This window comes from Nesoenas mayeri (genome assembly GCF_963082525.1).
Source record: "Nesoenas mayeri genome assembly, chromosome: 4".
Taxonomy (NCBI): domain Eukaryota; kingdom Metazoa; phylum Chordata; class Aves; order Columbiformes; family Columbidae; genus Nesoenas; species Nesoenas mayeri.
This window is the reverse complement of record NC_137540.1, coordinates 1,204,618-1,230,205: the sequence shown is the minus strand read 5'-3', so window position 1 is coordinate 1,230,205 and position 25,588 is coordinate 1,204,618. Positions and strand designations below refer to the sequence as shown.

The window sequence follows — 25,588 nt, the reverse complement described above, 5'->3', positions numbered from 1 at the left end:
AACCTGTTCTCCTCGTGATTCTCCACGCTTACGGCTTAAACTGTTTCCCATCAAAGCAGAATGGAGTAATGGGGAGAGATTTTCATGTGGAAAATAGGAAAATAATATTACATTTGCTTTTGAGCATCCGATTCTTTGAATTCAAGTATCTTATGCATGTAGAACTTTTTTTGTTGCCATGAGGTCTAATGATCACCTAATGATGGAATAATGGTGTTGAAATTTTCAGCTGAATTTGTTTTCAGATGCAGAATGGATTTGCATATTTCAGGTGTTCCATTCCTGCTTGTCTGCAGATGATACATTACAGCAACTGGTGCTCCCCGTCATTGCAGAGTCCACGCAGCTGCCTAAACACAACAATATTGAGGGCTTTTCCTGAAAAAGCCGAGTTCTTTGCAGGTGGCCTTTGTGCTAGCGTTTTGTCGTTTCTGTTAGACTTTCTGCCATCTTCCAGTATTGAGTTTCTGATGTTTGGGCTTAATCTATTTTAGGTTTTCCCAAGGGACTCAAAAGGCTGCTTGAAGATGAAACAATTAAAAAGGTTGGCGTAGGAATTGAGGGAGATCAATGGAAGCTGATGAGTGACTTTGAAATCCAGCTGAAGAGCTTTGTGGAGCTGGCTGACGTGGCTAATGAGAAAGTAAAACTTCACACCTTTCTGTTGTGGGAGGGAATCTTGTTATTGTGCTGTGCAAGAGGAGGTTTCCTTGTGTTCACAGGAGTTGAGTCCTGATAGCAAATGTGTTCCGTAGAATAAAGGTGATGTACTACAATTTATTCCTCAAAAGAGTGAGTTGAAAAAGGAATTCTTAAGAAAATGTGCAGAATTAAGTGGTGTATTTCACTGAGCCAGTTCTTAATGAACGTTTGTCCCCTCTCAGACCTGCTCACCTTTTGCATGTGCAAGGTACGGCTCTCTAAATGCAGCTGCTTGTATCTTTTCTGCTCGGTGCTGGCAGTGGCCGGGCTGTGCCAGGTGGGTTCTGTGGGAAGGGAGGTTTCCCTCCCGCTGGGCACGGGCAGGGAGCGCCGAGGTCTTCCATGGAGTTCTCCATCCTGAGGTGTCGCATCATCTGGAGCCATAAAAATACGTTCCTTTCCGTGGCTCTGAAGCTGTTGTCCCCTCTGCTCTCACTCGGCTGGCGTTCCCCACGCCTCTCATTGAGTGACAGTGTTGCATTGGTGCCCCGTGAATTTCAGCATAGGTGGATTTTAGTTAGATATCATTTGATGTAGGGAGATCTGTGCTCTCTGATCAGCGCAGAGAGCAGGAAGCTCCTTACCTCCCAGATCCTCCTGCCATTCCTAGTTCCAGCGTGTCCCTTTAAAGCTTTTGTGCCTTTTATGTGCAAAGTTTTTCCTTCCCTGTGCTTGATCTCTCTGTGCTCTTCTCTTTCCTTCTGTGCTTTTTCTGTGTGCTTGGTAGGATAATAGGAACAACTCCAGTTTCCTAGTGGAGGACAGAGATTTGGGCTCAGAAATAATACTGTTCATGCCTTGTTTCTGTGCTTTACATACCTGGTGTAAATAACTTGCAGTGGGAGGGGGACATGCTCTACTACCAGCATTCAGGGCAGTGCTCTCCGTGTGAGCCACCCTGAAGTTTCTATTCCTAGCGGGTTGGAAGCTGTGCACATTAAACTGCTTTGCTGGAGCAATAGAAGGAGCTGTGTCTTTCCAAGCTTGCAAGTTTCTGTAAATCAAGGCACTTTTTTGTTGTTTTTTTAATCCCACATCATCCACCTCCTGGGTATTTTGTCATGGAGCTGAGCAATGTGATCTCTGATAGCAGCTTTAAAGCTTTCTGCTGAGGAGAAAACACACCAAAAATAAACTTGAAAGCGAAGCTCGAGAGAACAAAGAGTAGGGTTATGTATCAAGGCACAATGCGAGGGGGAGGGCTGGGGGAACCCAGAATGAACAGCTGGGAGGTGTTTCGGTCCCAGCTAGAAGGGGATGAGCTGCCGTCACCGCTGTCGGGCTCTGCACTTGTGCATGTTCTGCGCGTTCTCCCGAGCTGGATGGCACAAGTCTGTGCCCGCCTTGAGGTGGGAAGGGAAGTTCTCAGCCTGGCTCATCAGACAATAGCGTGCAATGACCATGGCTGACAGCTGCTGTCACAAAAGCAATTGACAGCAGCAGTGTGGCGATTTCTGGGGATTTGGGCTGACTGCCTCCCGGTACGCAGAACAGCGCCTTGGGCTTCGCTTGGCTTCTCAGACGTGCAAAAGGTGACAGAAAACCTGATGGGGAGACTGGTATTCCTATATTAAATACATTCCTGGTGTTTGATAGTAAGTTTCTCCAATTAGAAAGCCAAATAATTACAAAAAATCCTAGAGGAGGGAGTGGTCACTGTTTCAGTGTATGGCTTTTGTTTTATCAAGCCAGAGACTACACTGTACAGATATTTCCTTGGTATGTTTTTTGGTAGTGTGGCAATACCAGCTCACCCTGCGTGGACTCTGGAGTCTTTCCAGGCTGTGTAGATGTGTCCTTCAACATGACAGTTTCGGAGCAGGAAAATACGGCTTTCCAAGGGCCAAATGACCTGTCAGGATGATGAGAGCAGAGTTAGGCCTGGAGAACAGTCGCTGCTTTGAGGAGCTGGCTAGTCTGACTGATCCAGAGCCCTTTAATGAGGGTTTAAGTACACTTTGCCACTTCTAAGAATATATTCTGCCAAGTCCAATTACTTTCCCCTTTAAACAAGTTCTTTCTCTTTTTTTCTTTCCCCAGCTGAGGTGTAAGGAGATATGGAGCCTAAATGGTCTGGTAAAGCACCTTTTTGGGAAGCAGCTTTTGAAGGACAAGTCTGTCCGCTGCGGTAACTGGGAAGAATTTCCACTCAAGGCGGAGCAGAAGCTGTATGCAGCCACAGATGCCTACGTATGTAACTGAAGAGATTCCGCCTGTATTGATAAGTTCCCTTCTAATGTGGTGGTGACTGTTTGTGGTGCTTTTGCTGCCCAATTCCTTGTCCGTGTTAAGCTTTCAAACCCCAGTGTTTGCACAGACTTGTCACAATATCTTCTCTGTTGGAGCCAGTCCTGCTCATGCTTGACTCGATGACCTGTCTTGTTGCTGAGATCACTTAAAGAGGATATTGTGGTGAACGTTTCACATGGAAAATTGAAAGAATTTTCAAGTAGAAAAAAGAAAGCCCTTTCCACAGCAGTCTTGAGCCTCCCCCGAGGTTCTCACCTCTTAGTGTTTCATGGAGTTGTGAGATTTGCCTTTTAATTTAAGCCTGGTCATGAACCAGAGCTCCCAGAGGTTCTGCTGCGCTCTGAATGTCCTGGGTAACAGACACCAACTGTTGGTGTGGACTGACTGCGCACTGTCACTGCATGGATGTGAGCTTTATCTGCATCCATATGGCATAAGCTGAAATTCTTGCAGCACGATTATCCCACATAGGTATAACACGCTCGAGATGCATTATTAAATACAATAACTGCTGATTGAAGAGTGGGTAATTTTTTATTCCCTTGTTGGCAGGTATTCATTGTAGTGTGTTAGTGCTTAAGGGTGTGTTTTCTGTGGGATTTTCGGTCATCCTGAGCTGCTTATGAATGAAAATCCAGTTTACTCAGCTCCTGCTTAATGTGGTATGTCAGATAAAATTAATAAACAGCTTTGAAGAACTTCAACCTTCTGCCGTGGTTAATCCAGCAGAACCACAGTCTGGATTACCAGCAAGAGTAATTTCAGTCATATATCGACTTGTGCAACTGAAATAACTCTGCGTCTTCACGGGTTTGAAAAAAGGTTTTCCCTCAGTTCTGTGAAGAGATTTCCCTTTGTGCTGCTGTGTGCTTCCCTCTTCCTGGGAGAAAATGGTCCTTTACAGCAGTGAAATAAAACCCTCTTGGGCTTGCATGACTGCAGTCGGGTTAGATGAGGGGAAGGGAAGTGGGACTGTGGTCCCTGTTGTCTTCTCTAACTTAGGAGCCACTGCATATTTTCTAGTTTAGTTAAATCTTGTTGATTTGGCACCAGTGAATGTGCAGGACCCAAATGAGCAAGGGAGAGGAGCTCTGGCTTTCAGTGCTCAGAGCTGCCTGCTGTGGCTGCTGTGACCCACTGCTTACAGACAAAGCCTTTCCCTTGCTCACCTGCCTTTTGGAGACATGAGGGACTAACCCGGTTCTTTCTCTTTCCTCTGAGATGCTTCGATTAACATGTGTGGCTTAATTAGCACATTCCTGGCTTTAGGCTGCACTTTCCTGTTGTAACTTATTATTGCTATCAAGGGAAATCCTAAGCACACACAATCTTAGTGGGCTCATAGGTGTTCTCTTGGAGCACCATCTGAATGGGGCAGAGCAGGTGGGGAGCAGAGTACCTGGGGCTCTGTTTGCAGCTGACTTTATAAAAATAAGTCTAGATAAGAGCAGCCACTACAACGTGGACCTCGAGTCAGGACTGTGCGGTTTGTGAACTGTAACGTGGTTGTGATGAGCGGTGCACCTGTGCGGGGCACTGACTGTTCACATGTTTTCTCTGCAGAATGCTGAGTACTGACTTTTTTTTTCCCTTTCCTTTGCAGGCTGGCTTCATCATTTATCAAAAACTGAAAAATATGAGTAACAGGGACTGGAAATTATTTGGTTTACGAAGAGGTAAATTACACTTGGAGGGATTTTCTCAGTGTACAATTAAATGTTTGGGTTCCCGATAGGTTTTTCAGAGTATCTTTGTTTCAGCATTGTCTGGCTTCTTGGAAGTTAGAGGCAGATTCCAGAGAGGCTTTTAAGGCTCTTGGATGACCTGGGTTACGGCACTGTGGCAGCGCTCTCTGGAGCGGTGTAGGAGCACAGTCTGGTCATGTTGTTTGTTTCTGCTGCGTACAGAGATGGTGAGAATTCCTCATGTCAGACCAGTTCATGGAAACACTGCAGTGAGTTAATTCTGCTGATGTGGAGGCAAAAACCTAGTTTAAGGAAGAGTGAGACCCCAAACAATACATGTTACCAAGTAATGCTTTTCTTGAGGTGCATAAATAGGACCCTTTTTTCTTTTTAGAGCAGCCTAACTTGATTTATTTGATCAGAAAAGTGACTCTAAAAGTCTTAGTTTTTGTTCCATGAGGTGCTTCGTACGGAAAGCTGAGTGGTTTGTATTCTGTGTTTGAAAGGAGGAGGAAGGAAGTTTGTTTCCTCTCTGTACTGGTGGAATTTGTCTTGTCTATCCAAGACAGGTGGCAGTACCGCTCCCTTAGGGTGAGGAATAGTTTTTGGCCCTGTTGGTGTATTTGTGTTAGCATCCGGAAGGTATACCGGGAAGGATCACTTTCTAATGGTCACATTCTCTCCCCTTTTCTCCTGAGCACGTGTAAATGGGCTGCTGGAAAAGCTGCAGTGCTGAAGTACACTGACTGTGTACACTGCGAAAGGCTGTCCCATCAGCATAGATCTTGTGGAAATGCAGTTACTTGAAGGCAACCTGTTTGCATATAGATGTTACACCTCAATTATTGTGAAATAACTCTGAGACTTCTTACAGGTGACATGTCATCCAAAGACGTGAAGGAGCACTTGACTTGTCTAGCCGAAGAGATAACAGGCCTGGCTTCTTGCATCCCTGACTCTTCTGGACAACTTGAACATGTGCAGGGGTGAGGTTTGTGCTCTTCAGTGTTGAGATCTGATGCAGCAACATACATGTGTTGACAGCCATGTCTGTTACCTGTGCATCCTCTTCAAGAAGAGCAAGCACAGTACATTTGATGGGGAAACATACACAGGAACAGTAGAGCGTAGCTTGTCATTGGTCTCATTGCAAGGCGTTTGACACTGAACTTTTGCCAAATCTGGGTTTTCTTGCTGAAATGCACAGCAAGAACTTTTAGGTACTTAAGGTGCTTGCCTGACTAACTGCTTGAAGTCTGCAGGCTTCACACAAGTGTGTGGGCGATACCACAAATGGTGTATTTGGAGAATCTTCGTAGGGCTATTCAGCGTAAAGTAATGTTTTCTTCTCATAGAAGAGGAGCGCCAGCAGCATTTCAGTGACAAGCCTTTGTATCTCAAGTTTTGGGCAAAATCTGTGTGGAAAACCAGGCTACTTGAGAAGCTTGGGTTCTGCTGTGGCTAAGATGTATGTAGCAATGGTAGCAATCATTTTGGTTCTTGTTTTACTTTCCAGGGCTGCAGAAATATTAGCTGACTTAAGAGAGAATGTCAAGGCCTTAAGAAACATGCTGTGTGGTGGTTCAGCCTCCCCCTCTGTATTGCGGAGGAGCTGTGGTGCAACTCCAGCTGCAAGACTTGAAGTGGAGTCAGGAAACACTGAAGCACAGGAAGCTGAAATGCCTGAATTTGCTAAAAACCATGAAGGTGACTTGAACGTGTGCTCTGATGCTCTGCTGGCTGGTGTCTGGGAAGGAGATGTGGATGGGGAAGAGGCAGAGAAAGGTGAAGCTGTTGTGGAAGATGGGGCTGCAGCAGCCAGAGTGGAGGGAGATGACTTCATGTCGCTGGACATCACTGAGCAAGAGCTCCAGATCCTGGAGTGTCAAGCTGCTGAACAATTTTGCAAGGAAGCTGCACCTGAGGTAATGAGAAAAGCCTTCGTTAACCATTGGCACTCAGCAGAGGAAGCGAACACATCCAGGACTTTAGAAAATGTTTTCCTGAGAGAAAATGAAGATTAACTAGAAGGGCTCAGAGTCTGGAGTGTATTTGTGGATGTAGTTCAGTGCTGAACTGCTCCTCAGTCGTGTGGTTGGGAGGGTTAGAACTGAACACAAACTCCAGGTGTTCAGAGTAGTTTCCCTTTCTGCAATTGCTCTGATGTTCCCTATGAATTTCTGTTGGTGTGGGGAATCCTGTGTGCAGGAGACTCCAGCTTGGTGTGAGTGAACAGCAGGTCTTTAAGGATCTGCGAATAGTGGTTTCCTCATAGTGACCACTGGAGTGGGGATCAGTGCCTGCTCCCCCAGATTATCCTTTTCTTACATTCCAAGTATTTCCTGCATCTGGTGACATCTCTTTTCTTTGTTAAGACAGGGACTTGTTGTGTTCTGATATTTTTTCAGATATGTTTTTTCATGGGCGGCCTTCGGAGCTGAATGTTTAGCATAGTTATTTGCATACAGAGAAATAGCTTATAGAGAAGGTTGAAAAGATGTGGATGAAGTATGAATAACTTTGCTGATAAGATATTTTTTTCCCCTCAGGAAACATGTTCCACAGACAATGAACAGAATATTTCCTGTGTCATTGAAAGCGATGAAGAACTGGAAATGGAGATGCTTAAAGTGAGTTCCTCAGGGTTTTCAGGTTTTAATCTTTTTTTGTAGTGATCATGCTCTTTGGTCTTAGTAGAGTGTTTGTACTTGTTTCATTCTTTACCCAAAAAGAAGGTTTAGATGCTGAGTCTTATTTTCCTTCCCCAGGCCTTTTTCCTAGTCCCTCAGACTCTGTGTTTCTAGTGAAGTGACTGAACAGTTCCAGAGCAGTCCCGAGTGTTCTGTGCTTGTGCACGAGCAGGCTGAGTGTGCTACTTGGAGCTGAGTGAGGAGCAGGATTCAAAGGTCTGGGGAAAAGAGACTTATTCCAGGGAAGGACGAGGGCTCTCTTGCATGGTTCTCAGTGCTGCGTGTCAGTCTTTTACAAATGCAATTTAGGTCCAAAAAGCTAACTTGGATAGAGGTTCAGTGTTCTGTGGAGTACCATGTTTTGGAAACAGTGAGTGTAACATGACATTGGAGTCCCATTCCTTGCATTTCTGGATTTTGTCACTAACCTCTTAAGTCCCTTCTTGGTGAGACTTCTACCTTCATCTAGTTAGAAGTGGGGAAAACTGGAAAACCCAAACTTGTTTGTTTTTATTAAACAACAAGTTTTTGTCTTTAAAATATTGATGCAGTAGTTTTGACTGCTGTTTTCCTTTGTATGCCAGTAGATCTAAGTTAAGCCATAAATAGATGAAAATTCACGTCCCTATGCGCGTAACCTGAGACCTGAGCTTTTCCTGCTCCAGATCCATTTTTCTTCTGGTTTTGCAGTCTTTAGAGGATGTGGACAATTCTAAAGGAGCTTTGACTGAAGGAGAGTCCAGTAAAGCCAGGAAAACTCCTGACACAGAACTGAATGCTGTGCTGGATGCTGAGGAAGATGAAGGCATTGAGGAAGAAGAGGAGGAGCATTTGGGTATGTCATGAATGAGAAAATAGTGCACTGTGTGTAGCAGCAGATGTGGAGGCACAGTGACCTTTTTGCGATTGCTTTTTTAAAGCAGAAGGTTAAAGCTCAGCTGAGTGTCAAGAGGAGTACTTGCCAGTATGCAAAGGTGAAAATTTCAAGGCATCCTTGGCATAATGTAGTTGTTTCCTGCTGTGGTCAGTAGACATTACGCATACTTGTTGGGAGCAAAACTGATCTGGAAATTCACTGAAAGTAACACATCAGGCAGGAGAATATGTGTGCTGGATGGGGACAGGCGAGTTCATTGTTCCTTTGTTCAGTTCATCTCTATTAAAAAAACACCTGACGTGCTGCTAATCCAGATGTGTGCTTGCCCAACAGACACAAACTAGATGGGAATGTAATGCTTTCTACTGCTGAATGTTAATTAAGAATTTCAACAGGGATCTCAAATATGTTTCTTCAGTGTTCACAGCAAGATCGGGGTCCCCTTGTGTCATTTTGGGACCATGAGTTCGTTAGCAACATGCATTATTGGGTATTGATTGGTGTGACTTCAGCAGGGTCTTTAAAGGCATGCCCGGTAGAACATCTCTGGTAATCAGCTGAAAATGTTGTAAATCATGCAGCTATGCATTACAATACCTATTGCTTTATTATCTCCTTAATCAAGCCATATGTTCTCCTCTTCATGCAGGCTCTCTGGGGAGCCTGTTGACTTTCTTTTCATCCTTTTATTTTCAATCTTTTTATTCTAGCCTGTAAATATCTTGCAAGTTGTTTTCACTGCAGTTACTGAAATCCTGGGTCCTGCACATCATTACCCGTGAGCAGACTGTCAGGACAGTGCTTTGTCTTTTTAAAGCTTAATCACAGACAAGGTTTCTTCTCCTCTCTCCCACTAAAGATCCGTTGCTGCCAGTACCCAGTGAAAGCCAAATCACGTGTCTGAAGACTTATTTTGGGCATTCTTCTTTTAAACCGTAAGTATGTTTTGCGTTGAAATGCACACACTAATCTTCACGTTCTTTGCCTTACTTTAACTCAGATTTTTTTATTGCTGCTTATTTTAAAAAACATTCACTGACTTGGACCTCTGTGAAATTCCCAGGAAAAGTAAAAGGCAACATCTGCTGCAAAATTATGTCAAAATAAATCTTCTTGAGTCTTAATTACTATATGGTACTCTGATAGTAGAGGGTGAGTTTCTTGCCTCTTGTGTTGGCACACCTCCTGTACAAGTCTCATTGTATCAGGTAATTCAAACAGCAAAAAAGCTTAAGCCACACAGATTAGTTTTTTGTACAATTAATGTTTAGTCTGGTTTTCCTTTGTGTGGCTCAAAGAGGGACAGAAGCTTGTCCCCATCACAAGTGGTGTCATCTCAATGTCGCGTGTGCTTTTGTACACGAACGTTGCTGTTACGGCTCTGAAGTTCAGCGGGGATGGGATGAAACCTTCCCGAATGACCAGTGATGGGTGGTTTCCATGCAAGACGCAGCCTGAGAGCAACGCTGGGGGTGGGGAAACTGTTCTACTCAACTTTGCCAATGAGGTGGGGGGAGGATTTTTTAATGCAGTGTACTTCCTGACATACACCGCTGAGACCATCAAAGGAGGAGAATTGTTTGGCAAAATCGAGGTGATGATTGAATGTCTGGTGTTGGAGATCGCTGTAGTTTTCCCAGTGTATGTGGGGCAGTTGATGTGTGGGGGAGCCAGTGTGGTTAGTGATGCTCTGGGGGTCTGCATCCCATGATCCTCGCCCTGGAGCTGTTGGCAACGCTTGTTGCAGCGTTGGTGGGATGGCCTGCGGTGGTTGCAGCAGTTGTAGTGTGCTAACAGAACACTGTAAGGCACCCAGGAGGGTTTCTTCAACCTGCAATTCCCCTGAATATGCAGTTTCACAGAATTTACATGCTGCATGTGGTGGCAACAGTGAAATATTCCCCTTTGTTTAATTTCAAGGGTCCAGTGGAAAGTGATCCATTCTGTTTTAGAAGACAGGAGAGATAATCTTGTTGTCATGGCAACTGGTAAGTTACTTTGACATCCTAACAAGTCAGAAATGTTTCTTTTTGGGGAGAGTAAGACTGAAACTTGGAGATGGCCCATTTGGCTGATATGAGCAGGGTACCCTGGCTGAGACTAAGTCTGAGCCAGCTGTGCTGGCTCCTTGTATTTCTGTGCCAGTCCTGGTCACTGACCTTGGCATCCAGAGGGGTATTGAATGGATATCTCTGTTCCTTTAGTAGCAAAACAAAACTACTTTTCCTGAGGGCTCAGCAAGGTCTTAGAGTTGTCTTATAGCTGTATATTATAGCTGCATAGAAAGCATTATGTTTTACTTCTGTCTTTTTTTTATTATTTAGGATATGGGAAAAGCTTGTGCTACCAGTTTCCTCCCGTTTACACTGGATTCATAGGAATAGTCATCTGTCCTCTGATCTCCTTGATGGAGGACCAGGTGCTGCAGCTGACGTAAGTGCAGCAGTAGTAACAAGCTACTGCCCTGTTTCCTGTGGACACCCACAAATTCTGCTTGTGGCATTTTTGTTGTTTCAAGTTGCAGCTTTATATAGCAAGCTGCCTGTGTGTCAGCTGTAAAACACACATTTCTCAAGGAACACACACAAACTGTGTAAATATCTAAAGAGGGCTGGATTTGCTGCTTGGGTGGACTACAGGCTGAATTAGCAAAAGATCTGTGCCGGGCGTAGTTCCAAAAGGCGGATCCCTCTCAAGTATTTCTGGATTCACAGGCCACTTCTGCACAGACCAAACGGATGAAGGAGCCTCACGGGCTGCATGAGCCTCAGAGTTCTGTCACTTATCTGGTGCAGATGAATCGCTGGGCAGCCCAGGCTGGCTCAGCAGCCAGCTCCTATGCTGAGTATTAATCAGCAGGGTGTCCGTGTGTATTCAGCTGCTGCTTTGGCTTTTCTGCTGGTTTCTTCAGTAGAAAGGGTTTATTCACCACCTTCTCAGTGGGTCCTTCATTTGGAAGGCTGAGGAGAGTGAATTTCTGCAGCCTGATGCGGTTCAGTAATTTGTCTGTCGGTCTGGGTGCAGTTCTGTGAAGGACTGAAAGGCGGAGGAATGAGGGAGGAGAAGCCATCACAACAACAGGCTGTAGTGAAAATGCAGTTCATCACTGAGTTAAGAGGACAGGGGCTGTGGTGTCCGGGAACAGGTCAAATATGAAGTGGCTGAGTTGGTAAGTGTGGCTGTTGAATCTGTCATGAAAAAGCAGCCACCTGGTTGGAAATGAGCAGCTGCAGCCAGCAGCGGTAGCTCACAAAAGGTCAAAAGGTAAGGCAAAGAAACTGGAAGCCAGTAAGGCTTAGATCCAAATGTCATGAACTGCCTGAGGTAATAACTGAAGAAAACAGTGTTTTCTATTTTTTGGATGTGTTCATAGTAAACTTAGCTCTTGGGCAGGGAAAATGATCTAAATTTCTCTGATTCCTTGTTGCGCTAGTGAAGCGTGTGTGTGGGGAGCAGCTGGAGAAGTGCAAACATGTTTGGGTGGCAGCGATAGACACTGACAACTCTTGTTTGTTGAGGAAGTTCCCTGCAAAGATCCTTGGGAGAGGGAAGTCTCTGACCCCGCAGCCTGAATTCCTTTTGTGGAGTGCTGGTGCAGGCTGAGCACCAAGGCAGAAAGCGTTGAGTAAGTGTGTTCATGACTGTTTTCCTCTCTGGCAGGATGTCAGGAGTTCCCGCTTGCTTTCTTGGTTCGGCTCAGTCACGAAACGTCAAAGAATGCATCAAAGCGTAAGTCGTGGCTCGGCGTTCTGGGGCTGCGGGTTCTGCTGTAGCTGTGGGGGGAAGGACATTTCCCTCGTCCGTTGCTGCTGAACCTCCGGATTGTGGCTCTGACCTGGAGCCTGTCAGTCAGATGTCGCTCGTGTTCACCCCGGGGAGATGGGGATTGTTGGCTCCACTTTGTGATTCGTACAGGATTTTACATGGGTCTTAGATATCTCTTTATCACCAGCTCATCACAACTGTCCTTTCTTGTTCTAAATATCAGCTCTTTGCCTTTTCCTGTAGTGCTGTTTACTGCCTTGCTTTTCTGTGGGTCTGGAATGCTTCCTGCTGTCTTCATTTGGTTCTTACTCCTCATCCAGAAGTCTGTACTTACTCTCAATAACATCTTCTAGACAATCAGAGTTTTGTTTGATGTGGTTGATTTGTCTGCGGATTTTCCTTCTGTGATGGTTTATTTTATTTATGTTGCAGGGGTCGGTACAGAGTCATATATATGACTCCAGAGTTCTGTTCGGGCAACTTAGAGCTACTTCAGGATCTTAACCATACTATTGGTAAGTTGGGGATAAGGTGGTGGATGAGTTGGCAGGCAGCTTAAATTTGTAATTACGCTTAAACTTTTTGAATGCCTGAACATTTTTACCAGTTTCTTAGCACTAGTGAGCTCAGAGGCCAGTGTAGAGATTGCCAATAAATCGTGTCAGACGACGCTGTTACTGCTCAAAAGATGTGAGCAGTGTCTTTAGCATGGCCTTGCCATGGGAATGTTGGATGAGTTACTGAGACCAGAGGTGCAGAAACACTGATCTTCAAATCACAGAAGGTGAAAGGTGTATCACTGAGCAACATTTTGGCCTTTTAAGCATTCTGATCTCTGTTCTTTCTCAGAATGTAACGATGAAATTGTTTTGAAGCACTACACCACATCTGAAACTCTGTTCTCAAAGAGCGATGCAGCTGATGCATCTCGTACTAGGATAGATCCAAGGCACACAAACTCCAAGAATTTAGGCTTTTTATTAAGGAGTCGAGTTTCTGGTGCTGAGAGGAAGAAAGCAATCCACATGCCTGCAGCTTCCTTCCAGTTCAGAAAATGTAAGGTTATTTTCCAGGGGCATCTTTGACCCTGTTCACTTCTTCTGGACTTGTATGTATCTCATCAGTACAGTTCTGAGCCTCTCGGGCCTTCTTTTACAATCCAGAAGACAAAACCAATGGCATCTGTAATCAGGCTTTGTGGCTATTGTTAAGGGATCTGGGAAGAGGGGAAAGAAAGTCAGAGGTAAGAGTGTGACCTGTTGAGAGGGACACGTCAGAGGTTTGGAGCTTGGAGAAGGAAGCTGGATGTCTGCGTGGTGGTGGGGAGGGCTCTGAAGAGCGCTTCAGCCTTTTTACAAAACAGACAGTTATTAGAACAGGCCTGGGGAGCTGGTGCAGCAGAAAGCATCCTGGAAACAAAGATATAAGCACCTTGGTGCCTTCACAGGAAAGCCTGCAATCGAGCAGAATGTGATGTTTGTTTTGTGACTTTGGGTGCTGCTCTGTTTGCCTTGTTCGCATGTCCGTGCTGGGTTTTGTGCCCCCAGGGATCACGCTCGTGGCTGTTGATGAAGCTCACTGCATTTCCGAGTGGGGCCACGACTTCCGAAATTCCTTTAGAAGTTTAGACTTGTTGAAGAAGGCTCTGCCATCGGTGAGGCTTTGATACATTTGATTTCCAGTATAAGAGAAGGATTTGATATCATCTTACATGGTAGTTTGAAATTTTAATCCTTTGAGGTTGCTTTTTGAGTGCACTGAGCGCGCTGGTTTGGAGCTACTGCAGTCCCTGTCCCGTCAGTGAGTTTTGTGGGTTTTTCTTAATGTGTTGATGGAGTATATTCTGAACCTGGACTACCAGAAACTTGTGAAAATGAATGACTTTGAATCTCTGTGCTGTGGAAGATGACCCAGAGCTTCTGGTTTGACACTGAGGGGTTTTTATTTCTTCCAACTGGCTGTCTTGTCAGAGCAAGCAGCTGTAGTCTCTAGACAGTCCTCAAGGATTTATTGCATAAGCTTCACAGTTTAGACCTGCACTTTAGATCTTCTCCTTGGAAGCTTTGTCCTACTTTTCCTAATTTTAGCCAACCGTGACAGAAAATCACTGTAGGCTTGAAGATATAACGAGACAAAACACACATTCAGAATACAGCTCTGTATTCTAAGTGTGTTGTCCCTGTCTATTCTCGTGAACAGTGTAAGCTCTAGGAAGGTAAATATTAACTATGTTTATCAAGTAGCCGAGCTGATTCAGTGATAATAAACAGATTAAAGCACTGTTGTGCTTTTTGCCTCGTGGTTTCTTACAGTTGGAAGAAAAAAATCCATGAGGTCTCAGACGTTCTCTGCTCGTCATTGCAGGTCCCCATTGTGGCTCTAACAGCAACTGCAAGCCCGTCCATCAGAGAAGACATCATCAAGTGCCTGAACCTGAGGAATCCCCAGGTCACCTGTACCAGTTTTGACAGACCTAACCTGTACTTAGAAGTTGGACGGCAAAGTGGCGATATCCTCAGGGATTTGAAGCAGTTCCTTACTCGGCAGGGAAGGTAGGGCTTTAAGCCTGGCTTTGTCAATCCCTCAGATACACGTGTTGCTCACGTAAGGTTCTCCAGGTTGTTCTGACCCTTGGAGGACCTGCTGGCATGGTAGCAATTCAGATCATGATGATGGATTGGCTAGCGAGTAACTTTTCAAAAAGTAGTGTATAGAATGTGCATGAATCCATTATAAATCTGAGATATTAACAAGATTTTTTTAAAGTAAAGCTAATCTGAGCAGAATTACAGTCCTTTTTTATGAGCAGACCCAGTGGTGTATCCAAGGGGGTGGGTTTCCTGCCCCTTTCCTCTCCTTGTTGCAAGCTGCAATGTGTGTCTCTAAAGCACCATACACTATGTTTTCATCTCTCATTTGTACCTTGTTAGATAAATTTAGACCTTGCAAAAGTGACAGCTGTTACAGTACATTTCCTGATGATTTTAAGGAGATGGAGAGGCCTTAACCCACTGCTTCTATATGGACAAAAACCTTGTGTTTTGCAGAAGAAACCTATGAGCACCAAGTGACTCCCCAGTCCATTTTTCCACACAACTGGTGTACAAGTAGACCAGTTAATCTTTTTAAATCTCTTATGTCTTCAAAAAGTTCAACTGCTGGAAAAGCTACTTTGACTTTTCTGTGAACTTCAATAGGAATGTTTGTGCAAGGGTTTTTTCTGCTGTCGTTTATAGCAGTTCTGCCTACGCGTTTGAGGGCCCCACTATCATCTACTGCCCGTCAAGAAAAGCCACGGAACAGGTTGTGTCCGAGTTGATGAAGCTGAAGGTGGCCTGTGGCGCGTACCACGCGGGCATGGGCATCAAACAGAGGAGGGACACCCATCATCAGTTCATGAGGGATGAAATTCAGGTGTGTGCGAAACCATGTCTGCTTGTTCTTTTTTTTTTTTTTAGAATTGTGGAGTCTCTGGTAGAGGAAAGAACTTGCATATATAAGCATGTTTCCCATTTGCTCTGTCTCCAGTTCTGAGCAAAGAAATTCTTGCTCAGTGTTGACAGTAAAAAGATTCCTTGTTTGTTTCAAATCTCTTTAGCAAGTCCCTTAAAAATATATTATGTCTGAGGAAAATTGTGGTAGCTGGAACAAAGCAGTCTCAAGTTCCATGAGCTGCTTTCTTCCTGCAGCTTAGCAGAGGAAGAGTTAAGCTGCGACTGCTTGTGTTCCTCCTCAGAACAGCTTTTGTGCCTTCTATTTGAGAGTAACTGCTGGAAGACACTGAAGCATTCTCCACAATGTGTTATTGCTCTCACGTTTATAAACCTCTTATTGTGCTCTGACCAGAATCGGACGTTTTTACCACCAGGGCTGCAGAAGCAGAGTTTGAAGCTGGTTTATCCAGCTGGATCTGGAGCCCCTAGCAAAAGGTTGTTACAACTGTGTCAGCGTTAATCCAGGTATGTTCTTGATGCTCATTTCAAAATGTTCCCCGTATGGCTCCTGTTTTGCAGTGTGTTGTGGCTACAGTGGCGTTTGGAATGGGCATCAACAAAGCAGATATCCGCATGGTTATTCATTACGGTGCCCCTAAGGAGATGGAATCCTATTATCAGGAGATCGGGAGAGCTGGCCGTGATGGGCTTCCTGCTTCTTGTCACGTCCTGTGGACTGGGACAGACCTGACCTTCAACAGGTAAATGCCTGGAAACAGCCGTTTAGACATGGATAGGCAAAACATAGCAAACGGAGCAGGCTGGGTTTGGTTGAAAATGCAGTGGGTTTGGCAGAAAGGCCTTGAGTCCTTTCCTGCGTACTCTGTGCTTTTTCTGGGAGATAATCCACTGGTACCCTGGTGTTTGAGCTTGTCCTTGTCCCAGTTCTGCTTCCTGAAGATGTCTTCCAAGGCAGGCAGTGACAAAACCTGGTCGCTTGCCTTGTAAATCACCTGCCCTGTTTTTAGACCTGTCTGACCCATCATCACCCCTTAAGAGTGCGGATACTGTAGAATTACTTGGTTTGTGTCCTTTATCTAGATGTCTAAATGAAGAAAACTTTTGTTTCCTTTTTGATGGCAGAGTGCTCATCATACAGGTGATGGCCATCATCAGATGGCCAGAGCCTGTGAAACCATCCACTTCCAGGCAGGCAAACTTACTTGTTTTGCTCACTTTTGAGCTGGAAAGGGTGTAGCTGTGTTCGCGTGGAGCCCAACACCTGGAGAAGGGGCTGGTTTTCCATGCTGGGTGGCACGGGGAGGTCAGTGCAGATGGTGGCTCTGGTTTGGCTTGTGCGGGTGCTTCCTACAGCCATCACATCCTCCTGTGCTGTCTGCTCAGCTGGACACTTCCAGCGGTGAATATAACAGATATTAAACCAGGCCACAGGTTGACATGCCCTAACACACCGCCCCTGAGTTTCCTGAAAGAAGAGCGATATCCTAATTGATTTTGTGAATTGTCAGTGGTGACTGAGAGCTGGAGACTGAGGGGAACTGCCTTTCCCAGTGCTCTGTGCCCTGTGGCGTGGCTGTCTGCAGCTCAGGAGCTTGTGGGGTTGGAAGAAGCTCTCTCTACCTCTGTCCGTCCTGTTTAGAGTTATCTTTAAGCTCAGAAGAGTACAAATATGGTGCTGTTCTGAGTTTGCCCCATGCCACAAGGATCAGGTTTATGGAAGACAGGTGCACATTTGGGTTTCATTTTAGACAAATATCCTATTATCTGTTTCTGCTGATCTTGACTGAGGCAGCTGCCTGGTGTTTCATTTTTGGTGTAGGACAGGGGAACACTGGTCAGTATTTAAGGTGCTTAACTGTTTCTTTTGTCGGACAGAGCCCTTCTCGGTGAGATACGCAATGAAAAGTTCCGCTTGTACAAATTGAAGATGTTGGCAAAAATAGAGACTTACCTTGTGTCGAACGGCTGCCGGAGGAAGTGAGTGCTGCCTTTCATTCTGTGTTTTGTGGAACTTCAGTCAGCTTCAGTAAGAGCTCTTGTGACCAGAAGGCTCTTTTTACTCCAAGTGTGTCGTTCTGTATTTAAACAGCAATATAAAGAAATAATGCCTTCAGCATTTTTATATTAATGCATACATCAAGTGTTGCTTATTTACTATTAAAAAAATAAACTTCTCTTTCTTTAGAGGAATCAAGGCCAAATAATTGGCTCCCCAGTGAATTAATTAACAATACTGATTTCAACTCTGTTTTCTGCGAGGAATTTTATGTGTAAATCTCTGTCTTTAATTTAATTCCCTGCATTCCCTTGGGTAGAATCATCCTGTCTCATTTTGAAGACAAACAGCTTCGAAAGGTCTCCAGCATCACGGGCACAGAAGAATGCTGCGATAATTGCAGGTCCAGGTAAGCTTTCTTCCCTAAAGACAGATGCAGGAGCTCATGTTCTCTCAGGCTGACTACAAGGCAAATTGTCTGAAAGAACTGACTCTTGATGCATCTGATTTTTGCAGCTGGTATGAGTAGAAACACCTTCCTTGCTCTTACACGCTTTCCCTGGAGTTACAACAAATGATTCCTTGTTGTTGCTCATAGCCTGATGCTTCCTGATCAGAGACGAGGTGTTTTTGTTGTCGCTTTCTGCAAAGATGTTATCGATTCAGCTATGTTTCCTTCATGCTCAAGGACTAAGAAATTGTTGTCTGGCTTCTGCTAAAACTGATCAAATTATGATCTCACAAAATTATCTTATTGTTGTGCTGGTCAAGAGCCACACAAGGAAATTGTGGTGCAGAACTGGGATCCCCTGGAATAGATCATGCTGTATCTCCTCCTTTGAAGTGATTTGTGCCAGTGGTTTTTATAAGGTCTCCCCATTGCAGATACATGCAATAACCTAGAAAATCTTTATGGGGTTGCTCTTTCGTTTTGCGTTTTTTTTTTCCTTTGAGTGTTTGTTTGACAAAAAAAAGACAAATGCCCCTGCTCTTAGGTACAACTGAAGAAATGTGTTGGATGCCTAAAACAGACCAAATATTCAAATAGTAAATTCAGAAGATGGCAGAGACAATGCGCTATCACACCGAGCACCGTGAAGAACGGCCAGTGTTGCATTGTGCAGCTGTCATAACCACATGTGATTTGGACTTTAGCTTGGTCTCACGTTTATATCAATAACTTAGTGTATTTTATTTAACTCCCGCTCACTAAGCAGCGTTTGAAAGAAGGGTGAGGGCACTTGATTTCTGTGTGTCAACTTGGTTTGCTTTGTGCCTTGCAGAGCTGCTGGTTTTGCAGCGGCCAGCGACTCGGAGGGCGGTTTGCAGGACTTCGGGAAGCAGGCGCAGCAGCTGCTGTCTGCGGTGAGCGCCCTGGAGGAGAAGTTCGGAACCAGAGTTCCCATCTTGTTTCTCCGAGGATCTGTAAGTGCAAGTAAAAACATTTATGAATGTGTTCTGAGAGTGGAGGGACTGCTAGTGTTCATCTTAATTCATTTACTGAACAATACATTCACACAGATGTATATTTAGTACCAAGTTGGGGGGTTTTGCATAAATACATTCTGAAAGGAATAGCCTTTTCAGAATGAAGAATACACTGATTTGCTTGGTAATCCATTGGTTTATGTTTGAATAAAGTAAGTGATGGCATGTGTTCTGGCTTTGCTGGCTGACTTGGAGTGAGACAGCAAGTAGGACAGTAGAGTGAATATAAATGTGAATGTCAGTGATTCATATGTGTCTTCATATATGTGCATTTGAAATATTAGGGGGAAAACTCACTAGAAATACAGGAATAAGAACAGAATCTCTTATGTTTACAATCTAGGAAAACCCTCACCTGGAGCACTTGATCAAATGGGGTGAATGGTATCCCTCTCTTTTCCTTTTAGTAAGAAGGTTGCTAATAGTCACAAGTGTGTGTTTAGGGGAGAAACACATCGTTGAAGATTTTAAGGTAGTCTTGATTGTTAATTTATTAAGCATCACTGGAAGAAGTGAAGATGGTGTAATATTTTTACTGCAAATACAGAATAACATTTTAGTGCCTACACAAATACTTGTATCTTTCCCCAGTGGAGGGAGATTGAGCAGCTGTACAAATAACAGAGTTTGAAGCCTCAATTCTCTGACTTCAGATTCTAGCAATAAATTGCAAGTTCTTTCTAAGGTGCTTTCAGCTACCAGAGCTTGATTCCCTCTTAACGTCCCTGATTCAGAGAAGTCATTGACCTTACAGGTTTATGCCAAGAGTTTCTCTCCTTGTGAAGGGGCTGGAGCCCATTGTGGGGAGGGGAGCGCAGAGAACCCATCAGACACGACCTCATCTGCTTTTTTTAGAGTCTTGAACCATTGGTGAGAGATGAGTAAAGCAGCAACTTTTAAAAACAAGAATGAAATCCATTTTTATTTTAAAAGGCAAGCAGAAAGCACTTAGCAATGAGGGAGGAGTAGAGGAGACACTGCGGTGAGCTTGCTTCTGGCTTTTACCCATCCTGGGATTTAAAGAGGCCTTACGCTCTTTTTAATTAAAACCAGAAAGGGTAACTGCTTCTGTTGGAACTCCTGCAATGTCAAATGGACTGAACCGATGGAATATGCCTGCAGTAGATGGCACGGCTGCTGGGGATGGCCGGGTTGTCCCTGTAGCCTCCCCTGTGTGCCGTGGGAGGTGTTGGAACTGTTGTGTGCTCCGAGCCTGGGTTTGTCTGGGGTCTTGCTGTGAAATAGAACTGTGATCTCATCCCAGCCTCAGCAGAAAGCGCAGGATTGGCTTAATAGAGGCAAAACTGCTCTTCAGGTGACGTGAGCAAGGCAACAGCCATGGTTTATCGTTGAGCACGTTCTTGAGGACGTGCTCCTGTTATGTGAGGTTTTTGGTTTATTGGTTATATTGGAGATTCCCTTCCAGAAGGGCTGGAGAGGTCTGACCAGTCCGTCGGTGGTTTCAGGGCTCTCAGCGGCTGCCGGAGCGGTTCCGCCGGCACCCCCTCTTCGGCAGCGGCAGGGACTGGCCCGACAGCTGGTGGAGGCTGCTCAGCCAGCAGCTCATCCTGGAAGGGTTCCTCAAAGAAGTCTCTGGGCGGAGCAAGTTCGCAACCACGTGTGCGCTTACCCAGAAGGTACGTGTTGGTGTGAAACAGCTCCTCCAAGATTCCCCTGAGTCGTCTACAGCTAAGCCATATGGTTTATTTATTACAGGGTAGAAATTGGCTGTTAAAAGCTGGATCTGACTCAAATCCAAGTCTTCTATTGCAGTCCAGCGAAGACCTTAATCTGCAGAAGCCTCCTAGAAGGTAATTATAGTGCCTTTCTTCCCTTGAGTGTATTTTTTATTAATTTAACATCTGATGCCCAGTTTCTGAAGATGGCTGAGGTGGACAGGATGCTTCTGCACTTGATGTTTTTCTAGCCAAAGCTTTCCTTCAGGTGGTGTTATAATAATTTTAAAAAGCCAGTGGGAGTGCTGGGATGGGCACCTCTTGCCTGCTGGTGCGTTAGGTGACCTGCTGTCTGCAGCTTCCGTCTGGCAGGGCTTCATCACTGAGGTCTTTGCTGGAGCTCGTTGAGCAGTTGAGTGGTTTAGGAAGGTTACTGGGGAGATGTATGTTGGAGAAACACCTTCCTGGCCTCCGCAGCTAAAACCGGTCAGACAGTGTGTCCATCAGTGGTTCTGGGTAGCATGGAAGCGTGTTGTGGAAATGCATCCTCCTGGATGAAGTTATCAGCTGAAGACAAGAACTGTTAGAGGAAAATCCATCAAGACTTATTTCTAATGCTGATGAGTTAAGTGTGGCACTGGGAATAGAGCAGCTAGTGACTTGTCTTCCCAATTGTGCACTTGGCCTACTTTTTATTAAAACTTAGGCATTTCTGTTTCACAGTTTTTAATTGTAATAAGAATTGGTTCAACACAGAGTTTGTAGCTCCAAGAAAATAACTTGGGAGTTTTGCTTGCAATCTTTTGCTTCTGGTTCTATTTAATGAAGGGTGTGGGGTTGACCTGCACACACCATCATTCTACTCATTCCTTTGAGGTGAAAGATGAACTAGAGCTTGTAGAGGCTTCACCATGGCAAGAAATAATACCACAGGAAAGCTTTTTGGTCTTGGCCTTTGGCTGCCTGCTCTGATGTCTAGAATGTCAATACCTGATATACTTATTTTTTTAGTTACACAAAGTACTATATATATATTTTTTGCCTTCTAGTGTTGTGCTGTTGTGGCTCTTGTAGCTGCTGTCTACAGGTATTCTAGAAGAAAAAAGATATTGCTTAGTATCAGTGAGCAGCAGTGAAAGCTGGATGCTCTGTGCAAACCCAAAAGCTTGTAGTTCATTTTCTTCAGAAATGGGATCTTTAAAATTCTTTAAGCAACATTGTCACAAAAAATTCCATTTTTGTCACGAAGATCTTTGTCTTCTGTGATACAAGATCCTTGTTCCTTGCTGAGGTTTTGGTATTGACAGGCTTTGAGGTCCTCATGGTTTTCACCAAGAATTATGATTCTAGTAAAAAAGAACTATTGCTCAAGATATCCTTGTAGCAAGTTGTTTGCTTAGCAGAATGTTAGTTTTTTGAGAGCGTACAGATGACTCTGGGTTAAGATGTGCTGACTTTGCTTGCAGCGGCAGAGCTTTCCCCGTGCTCTCCACGCAGCGCTCCCCGGACACCAAGGGCTCTCCAGTCAAGCAGGTGGGTACCAGAACAGCCCCTCTTATTGCTTTTAAAAAATATATCTTGCAAGTGTATTGTGTTGTCACAAATGTTTTGCTGCTCATGGCAAATTGAATGGAGAGACTGATACATCAGCATTTGTTTTTTTTTTCTTACAGCTGTCTCTGTTTGAAATGTTTTCATATGAGGGAAAAGGTAAAAGTCCTTCAAGAAGCAATAACATGCTTAACAGGTACAGTATTCTAAATTAAAACAGAATTGCCTGATTTTGACTGTTAATAGGATACTGTTTGTAGGATGACCCTTAAAACCAGCATTCCTTTGCAAAGTGGCCGTAAAAATGTTTACTATATTACACAATGAAAAAGTGCTTTAAACTGCCGTACACTGCATTGTATTTCAAAACATTGAACTATTACAGTATTGAGCAGGCTTTGTGCAATCTGACAAGTTGCATTAACATTCAGTGCACTTAATGTGTCACAGGCAGAGGAAGCTTTAATAGCTGAGGTATAAACTTTCTCACTGGTGTTACTTCAAATTCAGTAGCTTATCTGCTAACAGAGATTGTGGTATAATCATAGCAGTCTAATCAGAGGTAAATGTTTCTCATTAGTGTTCCAGAGCACTTGCGGGTGAAATCTTCTCCTTTGAAGCCCCCAGAATCTGCTGTTTCATCCCGAGAAAAAGAACTAGAGGTAAGTTATTGGGAGAACGAGGATCTCTAACTGCAGCCCCCCAGTCCTCCTGGGGTGCAGCGGCTGGCTTGGGCAGCTCTCAATAGCACAAACGTCTTTGGAAGAGGAGCCCTAGAAGAGAATTTCAAGGTGTTAAGCTGAATTAATGGATCACAGGCTTTTTGTGTGTTAGTAGAAAGACAAGGGAAGCTACAACTTTCCCTCATGTATTAATTATACCTGTGTGAGGTTAATTATGAGAACTGGGCGTTCTCCTTCACAGACTGCTCTGTACGGCAAGCTGCTGACTGCTAGACAGAAGGTAGCTAATGAGAAGGAAATTCCTCCAGCTGTCTTGGCAACCAATAAGATCCTGGTGGATATGGCCCGAATAAGGTAAATCCAGCATGCAGATGTGCTGTACAAACTGAAAAGCTGGGTCACAAACCCATTTTCTGCTGTTCCTGGGTGAGTGTTGCTCTTTTCCTGAGGATCTTCGTTCGCACTAATACCCTTGTAGGCCACTGACTGCTCTAAGTTAGTTACTGACATCAGACTTGCTTCTTCATTCTGTTTTTGATTAAAAAGCCCCAAATGCCAAATCTGCCTGTGTCTGTAACCAAACCTCCTGTCAGGCTGACCAGTCAAAGGGGGAAGGTGCATGTTTTCTACCAATCTTTACCTTTCCAACTTCTCTCCAGTGTGTTCTGATCACTTTAGCATGCCCGTATCTGAGAAGGGCCAGCTAGATGTCAGGAGCTGTCCCTCACCCTGCGTGGCCAGCTCTGTAGCATAAAAGAGTAAAAACAATTTACTGTTACATAAGTATTGAAAGGAGGTGGAGGGGAGAAAACCACTTTTGTCATTGTGAACATTTGGTGGGGCAGCTCAGTGTAATGCATCTCATGTGCCTTCCCCAGCTACTAGGAGCAATTAGGTAATGCTACTTTTGGAATGTGTATGTTGCTATAGAAGATATCTGTGTTTATGTGCTCTTGGCAGATTAAATAAATACAGACGTGGTCAACTGACCCTCCGAAGTATTAAACAGAAAACATGAAGCTTTTGCTGTGGTCAAGCTTCATGATACAAAAGGGCAAACACTGAACTTTATTAGTTGTAGACATGATGATGGCACAGGAAAGAAGTCAAGTCATGACTGATAGAGCTGTGGTGCCATCACGTGCCATTCACAGACACACAATGTTTCAACGGCTTTTGTTATTCATCCCAAACCAGGCCTACGACTGTTGAGAACGTGAAGAGAATTGATGGTGTATCTGAAGCAAAATCCACCATGTTGGTCCCTCTCCTGGCTGAGATTAAGGATTTCTGCCAAGCAAATGGTTTGCAGGTACGATTTACTCAAGTGTCTGCTGCTGTTGAGAGCTTGTAGCTGGTTGCTGTGATTTGGGGTTGGAGGCCAAAGGGAGAATAAATGTTCCTTCTCCATGATTTATTGTCTCTGAGCGCAGGGCTTTGATTCCTCAGAGTTTCTTCTGAGGAAAGGGAGCTTAGATTTCCAGCAGTTGGACATACTCCTGCTTCAGCTGCGTTTCTTGTCAGAGTTGATGTTCTTTTGTCAAAGACTTTCTGTAGAATGGCTGCCAATGGGTTGCTGTGGCAATAGGCAGCAGCAAGGAGGGGCCGCGGTGCAGAGGGTTGGTGCAACTAGGAAGCAGTTTTGCTCTCAGGGTCTTAATTTCTATGTAAATCTACAGTTAAAATGATGTATCGAGTCTGGCAGGCAGGTAGAGCAGCAACACTGTTTGCTGTAATCCTTGAGATGACTCTGAATTGTTTTGTTTCACAGAAAGCTATTACGATCTAGGATTGGAGACCAAAAGCATTCCTGTTTTTCAATAAATCCGTGAGCAAAAGATTACAATAAATGGAGGATTTTCCCATACTAAAGAGTAGACAGAATGCCAGTTTGTTCTGATGGAGTATTTTCATGTGTAGTGAGCAACAAGCAAGAAGTTGTGTTGACCTGGACACTGGTTTTGTGGGGCAGTTTCTTTGCAAGCCCCTTGGGCCAACCCTGTGCTTGTTTTAATAAGGTGGAAGCGTGCGAGTTTTCAGATTCCCTCTTTGCTTTGGTTTTTGAGGAACACAGATTCTAGGGTGGAAATCAACCTCTTCAGAGATGAATAACCCCATTGCTGCTTTTTCAAAGAACTCCAGATAATGGGAGGATGATCCATTGGTTGTTACTTCTAAATCCTCTTTATCTCTCTTAGCCGGACACATTCCCCCCATCTGGATCTGAAGAGGAGAAAGCAGCATCTCCCTGGCGGCAGACCAGAGCCCTCTCTCCCTCAGAGCACGTCACCTATGTCCTGTTCCAAGAGAAGAACCTCTCGGTGGTGAGCTCTGCCTTTCCCTGATTAAAAACTAATGGCTGGGGGGGTGTTGGGTCTGTAGGTGGGGGATTTACAAGCCTCTCGAATCCTCTGCCCGCTGCTGGGGAGGGATTGCGCGAAAACCCTGGAGCTGTGTCTTTCCTGGCGAGCAGTAGCTCATCCAGCTTCCCTCTCTGGGCCAGTAAAACTGTGACAAACTGGGCTCGCTGGGTGCGGTGAGACAAGGCCTGTGTAATTTGGCAGGGCATGGGGCAGAAATGTTGCTGTTCGATTCATTTAAGAGACGTGAAAATAAGGGGGAACTTTTTTGAGGCTGTTACGTGTGTTGTGCATTGATGTTACCAGTCAAACGGGCTGCTGGAAGGTCAGGTTCATGGCAGCTCCTCAGCAGGAGACATCTGAGGCTTGGACACAATCTCCTGAAGTAGGAGCTGGGTTGGTCCTGGTTT

General features: G+C 44.6%; 1 protein-coding gene across 6 annotated transcripts in view; it reads left to right on the top strand.

The window, feature by feature from the left end:
- WRN (WRN RecQ like helicase) overlaps positions 1 to 25,588 on the top strand; it is a 36,215-nt gene that overhangs the window by 6,729 nt on the left and 3,898 nt on the right. For 5 of the 6 annotated variants that reach the window (XM_080343475.1, XM_080343473.1, XM_080343472.1 and 2 more), the window contains exons 5-31: positions 495 to 643; positions 2,743 to 2,892; positions 4,556 to 4,628; positions 5,512 to 5,623; positions 6,154 to 6,562; positions 7,187 to 7,267; positions 8,018 to 8,162; positions 9,064 to 9,139; positions 10,125 to 10,192; positions 10,529 to 10,637; positions 11,865 to 11,933; positions 12,402 to 12,484; positions 13,517 to 13,623; positions 14,334 to 14,521; positions 15,206 to 15,383; positions 15,983 to 16,164; positions 17,300 to 17,401; positions 17,740 to 17,829; positions 18,704 to 18,845; positions 20,375 to 20,545; positions 20,625 to 20,719; positions 22,051 to 22,117; positions 22,258 to 22,331; positions 22,716 to 22,797; positions 23,060 to 23,172; positions 24,016 to 24,130; positions 25,017 to 25,142. In XM_080343475.1, coding sequence (XP_080199601.1) covers positions 495 to 643; positions 2,743 to 2,892; positions 4,556 to 4,628; positions 5,512 to 5,623; positions 6,154 to 6,562; positions 7,187 to 7,267; positions 8,018 to 8,162; positions 9,064 to 9,139; positions 10,125 to 10,192; positions 10,529 to 10,637; positions 11,865 to 11,933; positions 12,402 to 12,484; positions 13,517 to 13,623; positions 14,334 to 14,521; positions 15,206 to 15,383; positions 15,983 to 16,164; positions 17,300 to 17,401; positions 17,740 to 17,829; positions 18,704 to 18,845; positions 20,375 to 20,545; positions 20,625 to 20,719; positions 22,051 to 22,117; positions 22,258 to 22,331; positions 22,716 to 22,797; positions 23,060 to 23,172; positions 24,016 to 24,130; positions 25,017 to 25,142 — 3,356 coding nt within the window. The remainder of the gene's footprint in view (positions 1 to 494; positions 644 to 2,742; positions 2,893 to 4,555; positions 4,629 to 5,511; positions 5,624 to 6,153; positions 6,563 to 7,186; positions 7,268 to 8,017; positions 8,163 to 9,063; positions 9,140 to 10,124; positions 10,193 to 10,528; positions 10,638 to 11,864; positions 11,934 to 12,401; positions 12,485 to 13,516; positions 13,624 to 14,333; positions 14,522 to 15,205; positions 15,384 to 15,982; positions 16,165 to 17,299; positions 17,402 to 17,739; positions 17,830 to 18,703; positions 18,846 to 20,374; positions 20,546 to 20,624; positions 20,720 to 22,050; positions 22,118 to 22,257; positions 22,332 to 22,715; positions 22,798 to 23,059; positions 23,173 to 24,015; positions 24,131 to 25,016; positions 25,143 to 25,588) is intronic. The other variant, XM_080343476.1, reaches the window with a different exon arrangement.